This window comes from Nannospalax galili, unplaced genomic scaffold (assembly GCF_000622305.1).
Source record: "Nannospalax galili isolate Female #2095 unplaced genomic scaffold, S.galili_v1.0 scaffold318, whole genome shotgun sequence".
Lineage (NCBI taxonomy): Eukaryota > Metazoa > Chordata > Mammalia > Rodentia > Spalacidae > Nannospalax > Nannospalax galili.
Genome location: NW_008341889.1, coordinates 4276773 through 4301225, shown reverse-complemented (window position 1 = coordinate 4301225; position 24453 = coordinate 4276773). Strand labels below are relative to the sequence as shown.

The 24453-nt window shown below is 39.6% G+C and overlaps 1 protein-coding gene across 3 annotated transcripts in view; it reads left to right on the top strand.

Annotated features, from left to right (window-relative positions):
- Positions 1 to 23976, top strand: part of Tec (tec protein tyrosine kinase) — a 130234-nt gene extending 106258 nt beyond the window's left edge. For all 3 annotated transcript variants that reach the window (XM_008837702.3, XM_029565710.1, XM_029565709.1), the window contains exons 8-18: positions 1728 to 1793; positions 4084 to 4138; positions 6832 to 6911; positions 8545 to 8678; positions 12120 to 12194; positions 13863 to 14034; positions 14156 to 14372; positions 17728 to 17792; positions 21623 to 21741; positions 21824 to 21981; positions 23099 to 23976. In XM_008837702.3, coding sequence (XP_008835924.1) covers positions 1728 to 1793; positions 4084 to 4138; positions 6832 to 6911; positions 8545 to 8678; positions 12120 to 12194; positions 13863 to 14034; positions 14156 to 14372; positions 17728 to 17792; positions 21623 to 21741; positions 21824 to 21981; positions 23099 to 23182 — 1225 coding nt within the window. In that variant the 3' untranslated portion in view covers positions 23183 to 23976. The remainder of the gene's footprint in view (positions 1 to 1727; positions 1794 to 4083; positions 4139 to 6831; positions 6912 to 8544; positions 8679 to 12119; positions 12195 to 13862; positions 14035 to 14155; positions 14373 to 17727; positions 17793 to 21622; positions 21742 to 21823; positions 21982 to 23098) is intronic.
- The last annotated feature ends 477 nt before the right edge of the window (positions 23977 to 24453 follow it).

Below are 24453 nucleotides of genomic sequence, written 5' to 3'. Positions count from 1 at the left end.
CATATACTAGGTAAATGCTTTATACTTAGCTACATTTTTCTAAGAAATGATCTATTATAATTCTCTCTCTCTCTCCCCACACACAGTATAATGGACCTTCTTATCACTTAAGTTTTTCACTCTCTGTATATGTATATTTAGGTATATATATATATGCAGAAATTTAAACACAAAGCATTATTTGTACAGGTAATTTAGGGTTTGAGCAGAATAATTTCTTCAACCTTACTGCTGGTGTGTTCTTCCACATCTGACTTGGATGTCTCCCATGTCTTTTTGTTATTGTATTTTTACAGCTGTCCCCTCCCTTTTTCATTTTTGATCTGTGATGAGACCAGTTCATTTATCCTACATAGTGAGCCTCCATTTATATTAAGGGGGTTGTTCCCTTATGGTAATGTTAGCAGGCCTCTATGTCTTCTTATTTTCTGCAACCTGGGGTTGGCTCTAAGAAATTGATCACCTTAGAAGATGCTACTGCTGTCCTGAGAGCTGGCCTCAGTACTACATCATGAAGTCTGTATAGGGTGTCTCCTGCTAACATTAGCATCCACTAATGATACTTAGATCCATTTTTGCCTTAGAAATTACAAAATAGTGGTTTTTCTAATTCTGCCATCCCATCTACGCTTAGTAATTGTCTAAAGAATGATCTTATCAGTTGGTTGGTTTAGTTCATGCAGGAAAAGCAAGATAAGGCCGATCCTTAACTTTTCCCACATTTCAGAATCAGGAGTTGATGACCGAACTCCTCCTATGATTACAATGGTAGCCACTAAAGATTCAATACCAAATAAAACATCACAAAACATCATAAAGATTTTTTGTACTATCTTTTAAAAAAAATTATTTAATAACCACATGGTTAGAAGAAGCATTTCATTACAACAGCATTGACATATTCAATAACAATTTCCAGAGCAAGGATGCATCTCTTTCAAAACTGGCTGTAAATTTTTAGGTTCACAGTTGAATTAATACAGTTATATAATATTGTACTCATATATTGAGTATCTTGGCTATCTTGGCTCCTGCCAACACAGAAATGCTCTTTAAACTGTAACATAGTGTGCATAAGGGTTATCTGGGGTAAAACTGAAAGTTCATTTGCTATATAGGTCTTCCCAACTCGGATCTCTCAAGAATTTGCCTTTTAATAAGTGCCCCATGGTTCAATGCAAAGGTTAGGGACCACCTTTTTATAGAGCTGTTGTGTAGCAACCTCGGAGGTATCAGAGTGGCAGTTGGCTTTGTTCAACGCTTTGACTTTTGTGAAGTGATAGTTTCTTTAAAACATCCTAGAAATTATGAGTTCTTTTTTTGTTTTTGTTTTTTGTTTTTGAGCCAGGATCTCCCTGTAGCCCCAACTGGCCTGAAACTCTCTATGTAGACCAGGCTGGCCTTGATCTCAAGTGGTCTGCCTCCTGATTGCTGGGATTAACGTTGTGTACCACCAAACCCGTCAAAATGAAGAATTCTTGACCAGCATCATAGACTACTGGAAGGACTTAGAGTTCGAGTTTTGACCTTGATGCTATCTAACTTTGGGGGCTTTGAGAGAATACCTTAATCTAAATGTGTAATAATGTCCTGTATCCCTCAGAAATTTTGTGAGGATAAAGTGTGAAAATAGTACTTAGATATAGTGAATTGTTGGTGCCAGCTGGTTACCTTTCCTTAAACAAGAAGTAAAGTCATTTCTGTTTACTTGTTTTTTATTCTTCTAGGAGCGAAGGATATATCCCTAGTAATTATGTCACAGGAAAGAAATCAAACAACCTAGATCAGTATGAGTAAGTAAAAGTTTATTTTGTGAATCTTTAAAAACAAAAAATGTTCTCATGTTCCTAAATATGTAGACATTCTGAAGATTAAGGGGATATCTTTAATGTCTTTAGAAGGTAATGTTAGCATATTCTTGGTTCTGTTGTCTGGTGCAGTAAAAAAAAAAATCTGTGATACTTATGTCTGAGATATTCTTTCTAGAAGGTATTGTGTGTGAATGGTATTATAGATGCAAACACAATTGAATTGGCTCTAAACAGTCACAGCTCAGCTAACTTTGAAACTCAATATCATTGTTCATTCATTTAAGGTACAGGAACATTTCCCAGAGAGCCTTTAAAAATGTTTCATTGTTTCTTTTTCTCAAATTAAACCTTGAAAAATAGGAGAAAATATTATGAAGAAAATACTATGAATCACATTGGCCTGTCAAGGTTAATAATATTTTCTTTCCCTTTTCCACTTAACAGCCCATTATGAGTGAATATTTCTTCCTGCCATTAATTAGCCTTTGAAAATATTTTCATAGCTGCATTATAGTTCATTAAGTCATAAATTCATCAAATATCTACTGAGTTCTTGGCATTGATTTGGTTGCTCTGCTAGGCCTAAGGGTTACAACCATTTATGAATTCTTAATAATGAATATAATTACTTTCTTATTTGTGACTTGTTGGACTGTTTTAGGTTTGTTTGCTATAGTGAGATAATTGAGATAACCTCTTCTGTTTTAAACTGTGTTTGTAAGCTATTTGGACCAAAATAGACTTTGTGTTTGACAATGTTTCCGTGGGATTGTGGTGGAGCAGAAAACTATATTTTTCTGAACATTTTCCATATTTTTATGTGTTTGATTCTCACGTGGTTACCGTTGAGTTACAGCTGTCTCTAGTATTTGTACAGCATATAGCCTAGAGGTGTAGGAGGCTATATCATCTAGGTTTTTGTAAGTACATTCTGTACTGTTCGCTCAATGACAAAATTGCCTGATAGTACATTTGCTGAAGGTAGATTTATTGTGATGGATGGTTAAGTTTGACATGATAGACCAAGAACTGACTGATAATTTGTTGCATGGAAAACAGATAATCCTGATCTCATTATGAGGCCTCATGGGATTTCATGTCTCATGGGATTTCAAATAGGGATTTCCAATCCTAAAGTTCATAACATGGACTTGAGTGTTTTGGTTATATGGTCACTTGGAAATTTAATCTCTCTGAGGGTTTTTCCTCTTCCCTATGACTCCAGTGTGGGAGCCCCTCAGCATTCCATGCTGGGGACAGGGATTCCAGCATGGTATTGTGCCAGATGGCAGAGCTGAAATCTGTCCTCAGTGTGGGTGGGCGGAGTCCTCTTCAGCTGTCCTGCTTTCCATGTTCTGCATTATTTTGTTTTCTTTCTGCTACAACCCTTCTAGTAACACACCTTTCACATCCCCGTGGTTGTTGAATCAGTTGTTTTGCTGTTTGCTTGGGCTAACCAGGGATCCCAGGCCACAGCTGTCCCTGGGCCGCACTCAGGACAACGAGGGTTGTCAGTAACTTAGTTTTGACCTCCATATCTAGTCAACAGTTTGGAGTCCAAAGGATCCAAAAACTCCCCACAAGAACAACAACAAAACAAAACAACACCCCCCCAAGAAAAACTCAAATTTATTTGGAATGGTGGATAGCAGATTAGGTATTCTTGATGGAAAGATGTTAAAGGAAGAAAGCAACAGAAATGACATGGCCCAAACAGGAAAGTGTGTAGGTGAAAGCTCTGAGTGGTCTAGGGATATAATTAGCACAGGCAGAGATTTATAAGTGGTTGGTTGGTCATCTTATGTCTATCTTTCGCATCATGATTTACCCTTACTCATCCTTCCCAAGAAACTTAGGGTCTGATATTTCCTAATGATGGGTGTCCTCAACCCCCCTTTCTTATTATTAAGACACTGCTATGGAGTCCTTTTCCTCTAGAACACTGTGAAATAATTAGCGAATTTGAAAATAATTCATGTTGGAACATTGGTATCTGAGAACAAGACAAGAAGCTACCTGTAGATCTTGGATATTGTTTTCAGATGTCATGTCCCTTCAGCCAAATGTCGCATACACATGTTTTCGTAAGAAAGTGGGCAGAAAAAGTCTGGAGGCATGTCAGGAAAATGTTACTGTTGGGCTTAGGAGTGCTGTCTTGCCTTGCTCTTATTTTATTTGTTATCAATAAGTTTTATTGTTATTAGTCATACGAAGAATGAAAAATAATCTTCAAAATCTGATAAAAACATCTTTTTTTTTTTTTTCTGGTCAGATGGTATTGCAGAAATACAAATAGAAGTAAGGCAGAGCAACTCCTCAGAACTGAAGTAAGTGTGCTTGTTTTGCAAGTTTCATCTCAGTACAAATTAATTTTAATCAATTCTTTTAAAAAGTTTTATTTATGGCCAGGCATGGTGGCACACACCTTTAATCCCAGCACTCGGGAGGCAGAGGCAGGTGGATCTCTGTGAGTTCAAGGCCAGCCTGGTCTACATAGTGAGTTCCAGGACAGCTGGGGCTACAGGGAGACCCTGTCTCAAAAAAGTTTTATTTATTTATTTTTATGTGTATTAATATTTTGCCTGCATGCATGTAAATGTACCTGTGTGTGCAATGCCAGTGGCGGCCAGAAGAGGGTGTTGGATCCTCTGGAACCAGAGTTACAGATGGTTATTAGTTCCCATGTGGGTGCTGGGAACTGAATCCAGGTCCTATGTGAGAACAGTTAGTGCTCTTAACCACTGAGCCATCTCTCCTGCTCCTTAATAGAACCTCCCCTCCCCCCGCATCCTCGGACTTGTTAAGTAGATCAGACTGGCCTTGGTCTCACAGAGATCCACCTGCCTCTGCCTCCTGAGTACAGAGACTAAAGGTGTACGCCGCCACACCATTAATTAATGAGTGGTTCCACATGTTTATTTCTAAAGCTTGAAGAGACTGTGGTATAAATACCAGCTGTTTTTTTTTTTTTTCATACAACTTTAAAGAGAATAGATGTGTTAGTTTGCTGGGCTTCTCTAACAAAGCCACAAACTGAGTGACTTGAAAAACACTTTCTTTTCTCATGGTTCTGGAGGGCAGCAGTCCAAAGTCATGGTCAGTAGTTTGATTCCTTCTGAGGGATGATCTGCGTCCTTCTCTTTGGCTGGGATGGTGGTTCTCTCCGGTTTCTTCATTTCATCCTCCCTCTCTGCATGTCTGTCTCTGTTTCCATTTTCTCTTTTAATAAGGATACCAGTCCTTCTGAATTAGAGCTACTTTGATGACTTCAACTTGATAACCTGTGAAAGCCTTCTATCAAAATAAGGTCATGTTCTGAAATAGTGGGGCTTAGGACTCTCAACTTTTTGGAGTGGAGTGGGGTAGGGGTGGGCATATTGACATCCATATTGCTGGGTAGTAGCCATTCCCCAGCAGCTTTTCCCTACTTCTTACTGATTTGTCATTTGCTGCCTTGATTTTAGTACTGAAGCATATTTCCTTTTTTTGCTTGAAGTTATTTGTTTTAGAATAATTTATATTAATATTATGTGAAATCTTTTATAAATGAAAATGTACCGACATTTAACATCTAAAGAAAAAAAGGTGCTAAAGCTCTCACACCTTAAAGTAAAAGGAAAGGACAGAGTATTTGTAGAGGAAACTGCACTGGGCTGAGGGAGTTGTTCTGGGATGTTTTAATCTATTTTTTGCATCTGTGAGGTAGGAAGTTTGGATTGAATGATGAACCCTTCAGCTCTGTACATTTACCATTTTGCTGTTCTGTTCAGTGATAATTCTGGGCATCATCTCTTCTGTGCATTATCCCCAGTCAAGGTTTTGTTGAGCTCTTGTTTCTATAGTTACATTACAAAGCTCCTTCCGACTACCCATTCTGATCCCCATCACCATAGTATCCTTACTGGCTCACCAGAGACCCCCCACAGTGAAGAAAGCTGTAGGGTGTCCAGCACTGAGGTGGTCTAGCCTCCAAATTCTCATTTGCTACTTACTAGCTGAGTGACCTGGGCAAGCTATCCAATCTTTCTGTATCTCCTTTTTGTACCTGTGAAATAAAACATGAAAAACAAGAAAATTACCTCAGAGGATTGTTTTGAGGATTGAATACATTCACATATGAGAATATATTTTGAAAGAATAGGTTTTCAAAGTGGTAGTTATAATTTTTATCAGTCAATTCATTAGCATAATTAGTTGTCCTTGATTTTTCTTATAGGATAGACTTGTGGGGTCTTATTTAATCCCCTTGTCTTTCGTATAAATGAGAATAAAACTTTCTTTTGGACTATGAAATACATGTTCCATCTTAAAGTGATGGATGCGGTGCCATTGGTGGAGGCGTCTGGAATGTATCGCTTCCACTTCTTGCCCTTTTGTTGAGACTGGGGATTTAGCCATTGTTCACGCAGCGTGGTTTCCAACTGAGACTTTCTCTTGTTTAAGTTACTTTGCTCTGTTTAAGTTACCTCCATCTCTCCTGTGGAGCATTATTTAACACTGAACTCCAGGGAATCAGGGTATTTAAATACATTCTTATATAGAGCACTGAGATATTTACAGGGACAATGCTCTGTGGATAGAAAATGAAACTGAGTGAGGAATTTGAAGCTTATAGAAAATGTGAGAAATATATGAACTGAAAAACAATTGTGAAGAGGCATATTTTCACGGACTGACCGTTTCCCACATGCCCGGGACTTACAGCACTGTGACATTTTGCCTGTTAACCCTGGAAAGGCCCTGAGAGACTCTGTAGTTGCGGGCTCTGCTTTAGTATGCGTGAGAATTTGTAGTTGTGGGGAATTGTGAGTGTGCTTGCTGTCATCTCAGAGCCCGGTAATTTAAGGAAGAAAGCCACATGGGTGGAAAGAACCAAGGAGCTCCGTTGTTACATTGTACTTGTTGAAAGCAGATTGTCTAGGCAAAGGATAATCATAAAATTGTAAGCCTAAGCTCTCGAGTCTTTTCCATGGCTCTAGTAACTGGAATTTTCAAAAGGATTTCTTAATTTGGATTTTAGGATAAAGAAGGTGGTTTTATGGTAAGAGACTCCAGCCAACCAGGCTTGTATACAGTCTCGCTTTACACAAAGTTTGGGGGGTAAGTAATCCTCTTTTTTTCAGTTGTTCATTTTTGTGTGTGTGTGGTATGTGATTGTGTAGGTGGGTGGTGTGTGCATGTGCTGTGGAGGCTAGAGTTTGACTTCTGGATGTCTCCCTCAGTGACTTATTTTATTTATTCAATAATTTTTGAGGTAGGATCTCTCCCTGAACCTGGAGCGCATCGATTGGCTAGACTAGCTGGGCAGGGAGCACCTCTGTCTCCCTGCACTGAGGTTCTAGGCACGTGCCACTACATCTAGCTTTTGTGTGGATGTTACGGACACAAACTTAGGTCCTTGTACTTGTGCAGCAGGAACTTTATCCACCAAGCCATCATTAATTCAGTTTTTGTATGAACTTCCGCTATTGCTTGTGTGTATTCCACTATTCCTAATTTTCAAAAAAGACGTTCCATTTCATCATTAAAAAAGAAAATCTACGTCTTGCATGGTGGTACACACCTTTAACCCCAGCACTCGTGAGGCAGAGGCAGGTAGATCTGAGTTCGAGGCCAACCTAGTCTACATAGCGAATTTGAGGCCAGCTGGGGTGACAGGAAAACCCTGTCTCAAAAAAGAAAAATGAAAATCTAAACTTCATTTCTGAAGTCTATATTATGTTTTGTATTCATATTTTTAGAAATTTCCCCTATAGTTTTCTCTATATATATAGTTGTTGAGAACAGCTGCAGAAAATTTAGTAGCATTCACTGAATAATTATTGTGCTCTGAACTAGGCCCTAAGGAAGCCACAGTGAGCAGAATAGGATCTAGTAGCTCAGTGGGGCCGCAGATAGGCCTGTAGGCAGCCATGGTGGCATTAGAAGAAAGGCTGTGGTCAAAGGGGGAGGGGAGAAAGAGAGACAGAGAGACACACAGAGATTGCCAGGACACATTTGAGGTATTCATAAATGTTTTCCCAAATGACATCCAAGCTGAGACCTTACAGGCAAGACAGGAAAAATTCGAGAGAAGGGAAAGAGTGTTTCTGACTGAGCAGCGAGAGAGGATATGGTGAAGTCAGGCAAGCAAAAGCAGTGCCTATTTCTGGGTGTGGAATGATAGAGACAGAGTGAAGGTAGAAAAAGAAACCTGAGAGGTAGAAACAGACTCCAGGTCATGTCAGTGTCAGGGAGTCCAAGCTTTGCCCTCAGAACAGTCATGGGAATCATCTTAAAAGCATTGTAAAGCAAGAGATGACTAGAACTCTATGTTCTAGAAAGGTATCTATAATACTATGTGTACATTTGTAAGTCGAGTTTATTCAACTTTAGAAGTGCAATTGTTCTGGGCATTTACAAGTCTATGTCACCCGCAGGGACAGAAAGTGGTAATAACTAATAGCAAATTTAAGACTATTATTTCTGGATTGAGTTGGTACACATTCCTTTTCATTCCCATGCACACAAGCGACTGTGTTATATCAGCGACCACTTTTAAGGCTTTCACTTGTTAATGTGAGAGGCAAAGCTAAGAATATGAGAAAAGCAAGAACTGTGCCAGGAATAGAAGGCGACGTACAGAGGGAGGCACAGAGAATATGGAGAGGTTGTGTTGCCCTGTAGAAGAGAGCTAAGATCAAAAGTCCATATTTACAGTGTGGTTGTAATGTGTTGCATTGTTTTATTATAGAGAAGGTTCATCAAGTTTCAGGCATTATCACATAAAGGAAACAGCAACATCTCCAAAGAAATATTACCTAGCAGAAAAGCATGCTTTTGGTTCAATTCCTGAGATCATTGAATATCATAAACACAACGCAGCAGGTAAGTGAGCTGGGAAGACCCATTTTGAATATGAGGTAGTGACTAAAGGACTAGGTATTGTAATACATTCTTCTGAAGGTAGTTTTTTGTAGTTAGCTAACTGTAGAGTACAACTGATTTAAAATGGTTACATATTAAGAATGATCTGTATACAAAGAAAAATCAGAAATCATTAGATTTCATACAAAGCTGTATCTGGATCAGGGGGCATGAGGTATTCTAAAGGATGTGATAGAGATTCTCACTTCTGTGTTTTATATCCTCAGCACTAAGCCAAGAATCCAAGAAACGCCTAGTTTAAGAACAACTCAGGCGGCTATGGCTGGTGGATTGCTTCAGTCAGAATTCAAGGCCAGCCCAGGCAACATAGAGAGATTTCCTATCTCAAAAAGAAAAACAAAAGAAAAACCTCAAAGATGTGTGTGTTTTAGAGTAGTCACAGAAGCTTCCAGTTGATCCAGGATTTCAGCCTGTGCTAAAGCCTTTAAAGAAGAGAGTACAGATACCCTTCAACTTACACTGGGATTATATCCAATAAACCCATCATAAGCTGAAAATATTCTCAGTAGAAAGTGCATTTAATACACCTAACCTACTGTACACCCTAGCTTAGCAAAACAGCACTCAATAGAGTATCAGTTGCTGACACTTATGATCACATGGCTGACTATAGAGTATCAGTTGTTGACCCTTATGATCACATGGCTGACTATAGAGTATCAGTTGTTGACCCTTATGATCACATGGCTGACTATAGAGTATCAGTTGTTGACCCTTATGATCATGTGACTGACTGGGAGTTGTTGCTCAGCACAGCTGCACAGCCTCTTGAAGTATCTGTCTTACATTACTATTCCGGGAAAAGATCAAAATTCACCAGCCATAGAAAAGACCCAGATTCAAACAGGCTGGTTTTACTGAACACATATTACTTTTGTACCGTGTTAAAGTTGAAAAATTGTAAGGTGGAACTGTTGGAGATTGCAGATCATCTGTAATTGTGTCCCATGGGTTTTTCAGCTGCTTAGATCTCTAATACTCTTAGAAACAAACAAACATAAAAAAATAAGAGCATAAATCATGTTTATACAGGATATCCGATAGCCAGGTGCCTAGCCCAATTTATGGAAAATTAACATTTGAGTTTTTAATCACAGGCCCTTTTTGCAAAACCTGTGGCTATTTTGTGAGTTCACTTACTATTTTTCAGGTGATAGTTATTAAGATATAATTTATACGCCACAAAATTTATCCATATAAAATACTTGATTCAGTGACTTTTAGATATTTGCAGTTGTTCCTACAATCACATCACCATACTTTCATTTTAAGAACATTGTCATCATCCTGAAAAGAAATCTTGTTCCCATTATGGTTGCCCATGCTGCCCCTTACCAGCCTAGCCCCAGGCAACCACTAACCTCTCTGTCTTAATAGATTTGCCTGGTCTGAACATTTTATACAGATGGACTCATACATTTATATGTTGTGGCTGGATTCTTTGGTGCACTATAATATTTTGACATTTGTCCATGTTGTATCATATATAAGTATTCTCTTTTTTAAAAAACTATACACCCTTATTGAAATAACCAGATAATTCTAAAAATGAATAGGGTATGGCATATGGGAATTGTGCAATATCTTATACAAATTATTATGAAGAGCCTCACATAATATTTGAGCAATAGTTAGGTTTTTAGGCCAAATAAAGAGTCTAAATTTTACTTTATTTTTAAGTGTATTTTAAAATGTTTTGCCTGTATGTATGTAAATGTACCTGTACCCACAATGCCCTTGGGGGTCAGAAGAGAGCGTCAGATCCCCCTGGAACATAAGTTATGGACTGTTGTTAGCTTCCATGTAGGTGCTGGAATTCAAATCTGGTCTTCTGCAAGAATAGCCAGTGTGCTTAACCACTGAGCCACCTCTTCAATCCAGCCCCTAAATTTTTAAAAAACATATTTCCACCTTCAGTATAAGAATGCTAAATGGTGAGGCAGACCACTGACCCTCTAATTTCTGATCTTGGGAGTTATCTTAGCACACCCTCATCTGCTTATGGAAACCAAGATGCAATCTGGGATGTGATGATGTTGGAGGAAAGGCTGTTGCAGGGATCACTAGGGATTTGGGAGTGAAGAGTCCCAGTAGTTTTCCCCCATGATAGACTTACTGAGCACACTCTTAAGATTGCCTTGTGTGTTCTGCTCAAGTCTAACATGTCCCAGCAGAGAAATCCTGAGGAAGATGGAATTTCTAAGTTGAGGCAGCATGCAAGATGAGATAGCCTCATTTTAATTGACAAATAATAATCCATGTGTGGACATGGGTTACTTCATACATTTTGGATTTCATGACTAATGATGATATGAACACTGGCACATGGTTTTTCATTTCTTTGGGGTATGAGGAGTGGGTTTGCTGGGTTGTGTTGCAATTCTGTGTTGAGTATTTGAGCAATTAATTCGTATCATTTTTTTCTCTAAATAACTTTTTGTTATATTTCTTCCTGTTTTTTTGTGTTTTATTTGTTTTATTTTCACCACTACCTTAATTTACTTAACAGACATGTATTTAGTGCCTACTGCATGCTAGAATCTGAGCCAATGTTTGAAGTGTGGTGGACATTGGCTGGTCATTGATCCTGGGTCTCCCAGGTCTTGTTTCCTGAGGGGAGCAGATACACGTACAGTTTTAAGTTATGATGAGATGTACTGTACAGAGGAAATACTAGAAACCCTTCTGGTGTTTACAAAAGAGGAACCTCCTGTTTCTCTTTTAGTGCTATAAACAGCTTAGAGGATTTAACTCACCTCACTGATTGCCAGCTTTCATATTCCTCCTTGCTAATATCCTGGAATAGGATCTTAACACAAAGATCACTAACATTGAGTTAATATTTAGCAGACCAATAAAATTCTCTGATAGCATAATGAAAAAAAAACCCATGAAATCACTGATAATAACTATTGGAAATACTTAAACATATTTTATTATTTTTTATTTTGTGTGTATGACTGTTTTTCCTGCATGTATGTAAATGCACCCATGTCATGCACTGTCCTTGGAGGTCAGAAGAGAGCATCAAATCTCCTGGAACTGGAGTTACTGATGGTTGTTAGCCACCATTGGGTGCTGGGACTCGAACCCTGGTCCTCTGCAAGAGCAGTGTGTGCTCTTAACCACTGAGCCATCTTTCCAGTACCTGGAAGTCTTTTAATATCCTTTCAAATGTTTGAGAGGAGAGTTAAGTAGCTTGGTGCCAGATACACAGTATATTTAAAAGGAAGCTTGAAGATGGGTGAAAGCATATAGCATATGGCTATATGAGGCAGAAATAACCAGTAAATGAAGTTCCCAGTACATTTCTTGCAGCAGCATTTGACCAAGTAGAATGATAGGAAAATATTTAACTGTAATAGTTTCTTTGCTTCTTAGGACTTGTTACCAGGCTGCGGTACCCGGTTAGTACGAAGGGGAGGAACGCACCAACCACAGCAGGCTTCAGCTATGGTAACTCATTTTGTAGTTGCATTGACTAGTTCCCTTTGAAAAGAATCCAGTTCTACAAGGCATCTTTATATGTGTAGAATTCTGTGCTGGGGAACTGTAGCCAGAACCTTAGAGCAAAAGCCCAGGCTCTGGAAGAAACTGTGCCACTTATCTCAAAATGCCAGTTAAGATGAGTGGTGGGGGGTGGGCAGAGAAAGTCAGTTTAATCACTGTCTATAGGAAAGAGGAACAGATAAAGAGGTCCAATAACCCCAGTTTGTCTTCGGGGTTCTGCTGTGAGCTTTAGGTTTCAGTAGAGAAAGAATTAGGTCAGGGTGGGGCTGGAGATGTACATGATTGAGCAGTCCCAGTCAAGGTGTGGTCTGGTTGATCATTATCTTAGTTATGGTTCTGCTGGGTGCTCTGAAGAAGTCCTTACTTCTTGAGGAGACAGGCTGTTTCTCAGGAAAAGATTGTTCCTGCTCCAGGGTGCCCTCTTCTGGGGTGTGTTCTTCCCTGGGAGGCTCTGCTGTTCCTGGAATCCAAGGTTATAGATTTAGGAGACATTTAGGTGTCTTTAAAAGCTGATGGGGCTGGGCTTGGTGGCGCACCCCTTTGAACCCAGTGCTGGGAGGCGGAGGCAGGCGGATCTCTGTGAGTTCAAGGCCAGCCTGGTCTACTACAGGGAGACTCTGTCTCAAAAAAGACCAAAAAAAAAAAAAAAAAAAAAAAAAAAAAAAAAAAAAACCAAAACAAAACAAAACAAAAAACAGCTGGTGAGAAGATGCCTCCGCTCCCCTTCCCTTCGTGCCTTCAGCCACAAAGGGAAATGAGATAAGTTAAGTGTTACCAGTTTTTAGATGTATGCCTCTTGACCGATCAACACACAGACATGCACAAGTAAGTACAGAGACAGGTGCAAATGAAGGCTGAGGTGCCACGTTACACCCTGCCTTAGCTTCCCTGTGGGCCCAAGTGAGGAGTCAGCACTTTTTAGCAAAAGCAGATTCAGAGGGACCAGTTGTAGAACTGTTTTTCATAAGTTGATAGAGTGTGTTTTAGATGATTATACTTTATAGTGACACTTGGTTTTTTGGTTTTCTCTCTTCATCATTATTCATAATTCATCAGAAAAATTTCCACAGATGAAAAATAAACTCTCACAGTCCAGCTAAAATAAATCATTGCCTTCCTGATTCTCATCCACTTTGTCAGCTCCTTTCAGGAATGTAAGGTTGAAAGTGCTAGAGATTGCTTCCAATGTGATTGTTTTTTGTTGCTTCTGGCAAAAAGCCCTTTAAATAACAGGCTTAATTCTTCCTAACTCCACAGAATGAAAAAGAAAAACAACACAGGAGAAAGAGTAGCAAAGGAAAAAATATTTGTTTAAAAAAAAAATACCTAAACGCTCAGCTATGTCATTAGTAGCCTATTAGTAGCCATTTGGCCTATTAGTAGCCTATTAGGCATCGTTTTCTTGCCTTCTTTGCTTCCCTCTGCTCGTACTGGATGACTTCAGAGGGGAACATCTCAATATGATCTAGGTGCAGGATGTAAGGCTGTTCTCTGTTTTTCTGTGATTATTACGGTGTCAGCCTCAACTGTGAAGGCGGCTTGTTTGGAACTTCTCTTTTCCCTAGGAATTCATGCTATTCTTATTAAAGAATCTTTTCCTCCTCTGTCTTACAGAGAAGTGGGAGATTAATCCCTCAGAGCTGACCTTCATGAGGGAGTTGGGGAGTGGGCTGTTTGGAGTGGTACGACTAGGCAAATGGCGAGCCCAGTACAAAGTAGCCATCAAAGCTATTCGTGAAGGCGCCATGTGTGAGGAGGACTTCATAGAAGAAGCTAAAGTCATGATGTGAGTCCTGGCTTTTTCCAGGTCTTCTTTTTCTCTATTAAAAATGGACCCTACCCAGCACTTAACACCTGCTGGTTTCTTTTCCTGTGGTAATTCTATGTGTGTATGTCTTTGCTCCCAGGAAGTTAACACACCCCAAGCTGGTACAGCTCTATGGTGTATGCACCCAGCAGAAACCCATATATATTGTTACTGAGTTCATGGAACGTGGCTGCCTTCTGAATTTCCTTCGGCAGAGACAAGGTCATTTCAGCAGAGATGTGCTGCTGAGCATGTGTCAGGATGTATGTGAAGGGATGGAGTACCTGGAAAGAAACAGCTTCATCCACAGAGACCTGGTAACTGTGGTCCCCTGCATCCCACTCACCAGCTAGATGCCTTTGTCACACTGGGTTAGCCAGTGAGCTATGATATATTAGTACCTTATTTTTGTGCTTAACAAGGTTTCATTATTTTATTTTATTTTATTTTATTGGTCTTTTTTTAAAAACTTGGTACGTTTCACTTCATAAAGGAAAGATCTTATTAAATCTAATAACTTATCAACTTAATATCTCCTAGTAAGTTTCCATGAATTAATTATTTGAGCTCTAGAAGATTCCCAGGGGATAGATTGTGTAGAAGATTTATTACCACCATTGTGTTAGAGATAAAGCCAGCTTTGGGGAAGTGAAAAGACTTATCTAATGTGATAAATAGAGAAGTTAGGGTTGGCCTTCACCTTCTGACCAAATCTCAGGCTCTTTTCTACCTAGCACATTGTAAATGGAAACTGTCAGAGCAATCCTGAGCTCAGAATCATGATCTCTCAACACACTAGGGGAAAGACTGGAAAAAAAGGAAAGGAAAGAAAAGCTTACAACTAGTTCTAAATTTCTGTGGTGGAGACACTTCCTAGCCACCCTCCCCCTACTCTTTACCGGCTGTTTTTCTCCAGCTGTTCACATTTGCAGCTGTTTTCAGCATAGCAGCAGCATGATTGGTCTACCTTGATTCTTTCACCAAAATTGATATGATTTGTATCTAGAGCCTGCCCCGTTTTTAGTTTTAGTTTCCTTGTGCTTGAAACATGGACATATTTTTTTTTTCTAGAGTCTAGTTGCAAGGTTTTTTTTTTTTTTTCTTTCTTTTTAAAAAAATTCAACATCATCTTGCACAGGCATTGGTTTTGTATTGTACAAGAAAAACTCATTTCAGCATCATAACAACCATAAGAAGTAGATATTATTACTATTTCCATTTTAAAGACAAAGAAAATGAAATGAATGAAATTGAATAAAATGTCATCAATGGTTAAAGAAATTGGTGGAGGTTGGATTTGAACCCTGGAAGTTTGTCTCTAGAGTCAGCACTCTGACTGGCATGCTAGCTCCAGATTTAAAGCATAATAAAGGATTAAGGATTTGGCAATGAAAGACTTGATTGCCTAGGTGTGTTGTGAGTTAGTCACCCAATCCATTCTGTAAATTGGATTTGTGTTATTTTTTTTGTATTATTTGTGTTATTTTGCTCAAAAGACTCCTTTAAAGCTTATAGTATATAATTGAGGCAAAGGACTTTGTAAACATTACATATAACATGAATTCTTATTATTATGCTTAGTTATGACAAAGACTGTCATATTGAAACTCATGAATTCAGCATCTTCCCTATTTTTGAACTTCTAAAACTGACACAAGTTGAAAATATTCATGACTCCAGCTGGTTGCACTTGTCCACACAGACCTTATTTTTGTGAAAGCAAAGTTGACGTTTGGGAGAGCCATGAGACTTATATGAAACTCTAGCAGGTTTTACCACTTCTTTTTTTTTTTAATAAATAATTTATTGAGAATTTCATACATGCATATAAGGTGTTTTGATCAAATCCATGCCCACTCCCTCCCCTCCAACTCCTCCCATATCTTCCCATCACTTTTTTCTGATAACTTCATGTATTCTTTATCACTTCTTAAAGGAAGTTTCTCATGTGTTTCTCTCTTGGACAAAGAATCCCATGGACCAGGAAGTGACAGCATTGTGGCTGTCCTCGTAGGACAATGCAGATAATTCTAAATATTGATATTAAGTCTCACTTGAGAAGAGACTCTTAAAATGTGGTCAGAGGAGAGAGCCTAATATAAGGGGAACTGCCTCATAAGGAAAATAAGTGTCCGAATAGTCAGGAAGACAACTATGCCTTGTCCCTGGGTTCTGGTGTTAAACATATATCTTTCGCTCTTACAATCTTTCTGCCCCCCTCTTCCATGATGTTCCCTGAGCCTTAGTGAAGGACCAATTGGGATTGGGCATCCCATGGTCACTTATTCTCTGCATTTTGGCCAGTTGTGGATCTCTGTAATAGTCTCCATCTGCTACAAAAAGCTTCTTTGATGAGGGGTAAGAGCTACACTTAAGGAGTTAGTGCCTTCTAGACATGACAGGGAAGCAGCACCTATTAAACCTCAACATTATTGTTCCCTAAACAAGTCCTGCATGATGACAATACCAGTTGACATGGCAACACGGATGGGGAAAATTTCACCAGGCCCCACCCCTAGATGAAGAGCTGCAGGCAATCAATGGCTGCTGAGAGAGGAAGAACCAGTTTTCTTCAGGGACAAGTTCCCTGACAGATTATCTGATCATAAGTGGTCAGCCCTAAACACATATAAATAGACCAACACTAAATGGATTAAGTTGTGCGTGTGTGTGTGTGTGTGTGTGTGTGTGTGTGTGTGTGTGTGTAAAAGAGGTCATTAATGGGGGATCCTTGGAGGAGTTGGAGAGGGGAGAGGAAAGGGGTAGAAATGATGTTAATACAGTATTCATGGGACTGGAGAGATGACTCAGCTGTTAAGGACCTTAACAGCTGCTCTTGCAAAGGACCCAGGTTTGGTATCAGCATCCACATGGCTATTAACCATCCATAACTCCAGTTCCAGGGGATCCAGTGCCCTCTTCTGACTTCTATGGGCATTGCACAATATGGGTGCATTTACATACATAGAAGCAAAACACTCATATACTTAAAATATATGAATAAAAATTCAAAATACAGTACTCATATGAAATTTTTTTAAAAATTAAATTAAAAAATATATCTTACTTTTGAGAAGTTCTATGCTGTTCTACCAAATTATTTTCTTGAACCATATAACCTTAAAGAATAGACAAGAGAACACATATGTTAAATAATCCATGCTAATGGATTTGACTAATTCAGCATATTGTCTTAATGTATTGGAAATCTCAAACACTGTTTATATATAGCTATTCTTTTGCTTATTTGGGGTTGAGGTGATCAATCTCTGGTTGCTGGTCTTTTTGATGATTGTGTGCTACTAAACTCATCTAGGGGAAACCTAGATTAAAAACTTCAAGAGGCACTGTCATAGTAAGAAAATCACATGTCTAGTAAGAATAGGACTGGAAAGAGAAGATGATTGAGGTGTCCATTAATCCTTATTTAAATACAACCATTGATAAAGAATGCCATAATACCTTGGGTATTATGTTATTTCTAATCTTTCTGCATGTTGTTTCAAAAGTATGTGTTGGAGGCACTTTCTGTAAGGATGCAAACAATTTGTAAGAATGCATTTATAGCCTTTGCAAATGTTGACTGTGTTATATTTACTATAAACTAAGCTTACATTTTTCCTTTATTGTAGCACTTTTTAATTAATATAACATCATAATGTTGTTTTCCAGGCTGCCAGAAATTGTCTAGTAAATGAAGCAGGAGTTGTGAAAGTATCTGATTTTGGAATGGCTAGGTATGGCTGAGGATTATGTGCTTTGAAATGATGGTTACATTATTTGTACAATTGATAAGTGGGGGAAGGTCTTGGGTGATACCACATTTGGTAAACTGTGTGCCTTGAAAACATGAGGACCTGAGTTTGACCAGAACACATGAAACAAGCCAGGAGTAGTGGCACATGCTTGTAATCCCAGCACTGGAAAGGCAGAGATGGGTGGATCCCTAGACTCATTGCCAGCCACCCTAAACTCATTGGTGAGCTCTATGCCATGGAGAGACCCTGCCTCAAAGTATCATGTTTGTGAAGACGACACCAAGATTGTCCTCTGTCCTCCACATATGTAGGCATACTGTCTCTTTCTCTCTGTGTCTTCACCTGTCTGTGTCTGTCTGCCTCTGTCTCTTTCTCATTTTGTGTCTCACTAAAGATCATGAGCACAAACCCACACGGAGACACACACGTACACCTAATGGAAAAACGAAAATTTTAAAAATCTAACAATGGAAGGGGCAGGCAAGAATTAGATGAGTTCACATGAAGAACCCTTGGGAGGCAATAATGCTAGATTTGTATCAAACAGCCCAGAACTTATATGCGCAAACAAAGAGAGTTCATTTAAAAAAAGCAGCCACTTCAAAAGACTTTGCAGGAGAGGGGGAAAAAAAGGGAGAGAAGCCAATTAAACTGTGAGTTATGAGCCCAGTGGTCACGTAACTGAATGTGGAAGACACACAAAAAAATTGGCAAGAATAAAGGGCTTCTGAATGTGCACTGACCAAAATTAATACAAAAATCAAACACATAAAGAATCCAAGGTGTCTCTGGCAGCATTCGCCCATGCCACATTACACAACCTCACTGCAGCCTTCGCTCTGAACACACAGCATACATACACATATTTTGTACTGTGCACCTTGTCACCAGGAAGTGCGAATGGCAACTGCCTGATGCACATCAGCTCAGATACAAGACTTTCCTATGAATTTCGAGTTTTTATTGTATATACTAAGTTTTCTGCTCTTATAGAAGCATAATAATTTAATTATGGAAATCAAGGGCTTTTATGTTTTCTTGCCATCATTCCTCAGCCTATATCAAATTAGTGTAACTTTTGATTGTACTGTATGAGACAAACAGGACATTATTATGCCTTATTATGCCTTTGTCTCTAATAAATGATAAAATCATATGTGTATCAAAGAATTGTTTTGAAATACATTTATGGGGGCTGGAGGGATGGCTCAGTGGTTAAGAACACTGACTGTTCTTGAAGAAGACCTGGGTTCGAATCCCAGCACCCACATGGCAGCTAACAACTGTCCATAACTCCAGTCCCAGGGGATCTGACAGCCTCTTCTGACCTCTCTGAGCATTGCATGACATGGGTGCATTTACCTACATGCAGGCAATACACGCATACACATAAAAATAATAAATAAAGTAAAAAATTACAGTTATGATTTATTATAAACTTATTATATATAGACTTTAGGAGCTGGTAGTGGTGATGCGTGCTCATAATCCAGCACTTGAAGGGTGAAGGCAGGAGGATCAGGAATTCAAAATAATTCTTAGCTATATAGCAAGTTTGAAGCTAGCCTGGGCTACGTGAAACCCTGTCTTAAATGTGGGAATAATTTATACCAATGAAATAGAAAGGAAATCTTACTATTAGGAGATATGAGAGAAACTGTATATTGAGGTGTTAGTAATTTTCTCCACTAGATGGTAGTATAACCTATTAAATCCATGGCTTTCTCGCCAGTGTGGATTATTTTCTAGAATCTTTTGGAATGTGTTTGGTGATCCAGATCTTAGAATATTCATGTTTGTAGTGTTTTTATTCTCTTGACTTTTGTGATTTTGATAGAGTTTTAGAAAAGAACTTTAAGGAGTATTTTGTCTTTTTTTCTCTCCCTCCCTCTACCCATGATTAGATACATTAGAAATGAGGTGTCTAGTATGTGCCAGGCCCGACCCTGTAAACCACAGCAGAGAACAAGCTTTACAAGTCCTGTCCACATGCAGCTTAAACACTGGAGGAGGGAGAAATGTAGAGCTGGACTGAGTGACTGTGATGGGGGTGAGAAGATAATGGCCTGCCACTCCTCTTTTTGAGTGTCCTGTGGGCTGAAGGTGGATTTTACATTTGAAAATAGTTAAAAAGAAATTCACAGTATCAGGACACCTGGAAATTATCTGACACTTAAGTCAGTGTCCATAATAAAATAGTGTTATTGAGATAGGATTGTTGATGGCTGTCTTGGAGTTTTTCATTGGCGTGGCATAACTGAGAGTTCACACAAGTACTGTGTGTCTGCAGAATCTGAAATACTTCTGTATTATCTGACCTTTCTCAAAAAAGTCTTCTGCCCTCCATGAAAGAGATATCTTGGGATTGAGGGTAGAAGTAACCATTGGGTATTTGGGGACCAGAACAATTTTTTTCCATGAGGACACTGAATGGACACCAAAAGACAAAAAAAAAAAAAAAAAAAAAAGAAACACAAAAAATTCCCCAAAACAAAAACAAAAACAGTTTTTTTTTTCCCAAATGCTGGTGTTTAGATTGGAGCCTAGCCTGTGCTGAAATTTTCTCCAGAAAAAAAAAAAAAAAAAAAAAAAAAAAAAAGAAGCACAAAAGATTCCCCCAAACAAAAGAAGCAACAGTGGAACAGCTTGGCGTTTCGGACAAGGCTAGCCTGCTCAGAGAACTGGAAGAAGACTTAGGCAGCTGGTCCATGGGCAGGGCTAGAAGAGTTAAAAAGTCACATAAGACTCAGGTCCTGCATGGCCAATGCCAGCTCTTAAGGCAATGTTAGCTTAGGGAGGTGAAAGCTGTTACTGGCATCTTCTGATTCTAGAGGCATTAATTACTCAGTCCTCTCTATTTGTTGTATGTAAAGATATCTAGTATCAGGCAGCCCTGGACTTTCCTATGTTAGATATTCATATATTTGGCTTTCAGAAAATCAATACTTTTTTATCAGTCCTTGTAAAGCTACTCTTTATTCACTAAATTCAGACTTACCTGACTGAAGACTATTTGATACAGCCCATGGTGGCACTGTTGGCCAGACACCATCTTTGTACCCTTCTAAAGAGGAAGTTTGTATACTCATTTGAATATTTTCACATGGCACCTTTAGAAATTGACTTCATATAAATATATGCTATACTAGTACACTCCTTTTATAAATATGTGCTGAACACACCACAGAAAGGGCTGAAATCCTCACATCTATCAAGAGTAAAGAATTCTCCCCAGAGGTAGCCAGAGTTGTTAGTTTCTGTGTCTTTCTAGATGGGCCTATACATGTTCACTAGAAAAATAATACAATGTTTTGAGTGTGGAAAGTGTCGTATGTAAATATGTTCACGCTCTTTCCGGACTTCATTTTGTTTCTAGTTTATTCATACTTGCTGTAGTTTTGAGTTGTGCTCTGAGGCATTGTGGGGGCTTCCAGCATGGGTGTCTCTAGACACTTGTCACCACTTCCTTTAGAGCAGCTGTGCTTTAGATCTTTCACTTACAAGGCTTTTAAGTGAAATTTTGTTTAAAGAACAAAATCACATACAAAACAGTGTAATCATTTTACAGTATTGCTTCTATTGCCTAATAAAAAAGAAAGATGACCAGAACAGTGAAAGTGCAGATACTGATGTGAATACCTCACAGCATTCTCTCTCTCACGCCCTTAAATTGACCACTGAGCTGAACTTTTGACTTCAGCCAGATGCTGTTAGACTTCAATCACTGTTTTGTTTTGTTTTCTAACGGGAGAAATGAAAGTCCATGTATGAAATGCGGAGGGGTAAACCCATGGTGTATCTCAACCTAGGTATGTTCTGGACGACCAGTACACAAGTTCTTCTGGTGCTAAGTTTCCTGTGAAGTGGTGTCCACCGGAAGTGTTTAATTACAGCCGCTTTAGCAGCAAGTCAGATGTCTGGTCATTTGGTAAGAACGGTGTTCCACATTTCCTCCCCTCTGCACTGAGGAGGAAGTAGACATGTCATTGAGTAACCTTACCTTTTTCTAGGTGTTTTAATGTGGGAAGTATTCACAGAAGGCAGAATGCCCTTTGAGAAAAACACCAATTATGAAGTGGTAACCATGGTTACACGAGGCCACCGACTCTACCGGCCGAAGTTGGCGTCTAAGTACTTATATGAGGTGATGCTGAGGTGTTGGCAGGAGGTATGACTACTTCTTTATGCCTCTTATTGAATCTGTAAAGTAGTCAAAGTTTGGGCTTGGTAGGTGGATAAGGTACAGTCCTTACAGCGTAACGAGGTCTTGTGTTTGCTTCGTGATGATTCGAGCTCTAGGTAGGAAGCCAGTTCTTTCCTGTCGGTTTTGAATATTGTGAACTGGATAATGCTGATGATACACAAACTCTGGCTGCTCCCTCACTCCTAAGTGAGACCCTTTCCACAGTCAGGGACTTGGGGTTAAGCCTGGGGAAGCTGTGCCTCTCCTTTCTATAAAGTACTTACGGGATTGCAGTAAGTACTCTCTCTCTAGAGAGGGTTTCCTCCTTTAATCTCAATTTCCCCAAGTCTCTCCTCAGTCTCTAGAAGTATTGAAAACTGTTACCTTCCTAGAAGAGATTGATACCAAAATGACCTTTGAAAGACAAGAACTCACAAGAACTCACTGTGTACCAGACCCTGGACTTAGTCCTTTAGATTTGGTTCTCAGAATAACCCTTGGAGGTGTGGCTACGTGTACTGTGATCACTTGATAGAGATGACTAAGACTCATGGGTGATGCTTGCCCACGGCCAGTTAGCAACAGAGGCCCATCTAGCCCCCAAACCCAGGCTCCCTGTCACTTGCTCTGACACCTCTGAAGGGCACTGATTGGGGTGGGTAGAGGGCAGGAAGTGGTACTAGAGAAAACAGCATGAACACATGTGAGGAGGTGGTTATAAACAAGGTGTGTGTGCCCAAGGGTGGAGCTTAGTCTGATTTAACAAAGAGCCTTGTGAGGCTTTTTGTGGGAAATGAGGTTAGGTGACAAGGGCTGGGGGGAGGGGGAGGTCACAGAGGGCTCTACAAATGAACAAGGCTTGATTTCTCAAGGAGTTCTAATAGGTCCTTGAACAGGGACATGAAAACAGAGTCTCAGAAACATCTTGTAGCAGAGCATGTGGGGTAGGTTACATAGAAACAGACCCCGCTTAGAGATGCCTATATTCCCTAGTCCCTGAGCTATGAGCACCTCTCTGCAGTGTGCTGCAGGATGTTGAGCAATGAGAATTTTCTTGGGAATGAATTCTGAAACTCAGTTTCTCTTTGACTTTTAATTGTAGAAACCAGAGGGAAGGCCTTCATTTGAAGATTTACTGCGCACGATCGATGAACTAGTTGAATGTGAAGAAACTTTTGGAAGATAAGTGGTGTGACCAGTGGCTCCAGATTCCAAAGCAAGAGGAAGAAATGGCAGTCTGTGGGAACTTAATTCACTTGGCTCCTGGGTCTCTAGACTGTTCTACTTAAAATGTGGCAACTCCTAAGGCATTTGCTTCTAGTCTACCCTTAGCTCTGTGGCTGTCTTCTGGGCCATGGAGATGATGTCTTAGAGCTGGTGATTAAAAGGACTCACTTCTATTCATTCCTCAAGGACTCGAGTTTTGGGGCTGGAGAGATGGCTCAGTGGTTAAGAGCACTGGCTACTCTTGCAGAGGACCCAGGTTCAATTTCCAGCACCCATGTGGTGGCTAACAACCATCTGTAATTCCAGTTCCAAGGGATCCGACACCCTCTTCTGACCTCTGTGGGCACTGCAACACATGGGTGCACATACATACATACAGGCAATGCACTCATACACATAAAATAATTTAAAAAAAAGAACTTGAGTGCCAACAGTGTACCAGGGACTATGTCCAGGCCTCAGAGTTTGCCCATTATAGGGGTGCACATGGGCGATGTTAGCTGGTGCTAGTAGAAAGCCAGAGTATTCAGGAAGGGGGCAGAGCCATATTCCAGCAACTCTTCCCTTTGGCGTCTACATAAACCTGGGCCTGGGCCATTGTCTGCAGCTGAGATCCAGGTAAATCAGGAACCCACCTTGGATAGTACCCAGTCTTTTTTGGGAAAACATCTGTTTCCAAAACTGTTCTTAGTATTACATTTTAAAATATTTGTATCCTGTATATATTGTAAATACATATAATATATAAAGTTATATATTTATAAGAAACACGAGTTTTCCTTTGTGTGTGTGTGTGTCTGTGTGTGTGTGCATGTGCTGGGGTTATGGGTGGTTGTGTGCCGCCCAACATGGATGCTGGGAACTGAAGTCTGGCTCTCTTTATGAACAGCAAGCGCTCTTAACCACTGAGCCATCTCTCCAGCCCCAAATTTCTCTTTTTAATTGAAACTTCTGGGACAAGAGAATATATCTGACAGCTGCAATTCCTTCTCCTCTAGGGACAAAATATTCCTTACTGAAGAGAGGAAAGCCTGGGTTTTTCAGATATTAATGCCCCCCTCACACAAGGGCAGATGAGTGGAGATACTTGCCCAGATTGAGCTACTGGCAGTGCCTGTGATGAGCTATCTGCTCCTGAGCATGGTGGCCAGAACTGATTAGAATTAAGTGGAAATTTGAGGGAACCAGTCACCTCCTAAGTCTTAAGAATATGCCAGGGCATCATCACCG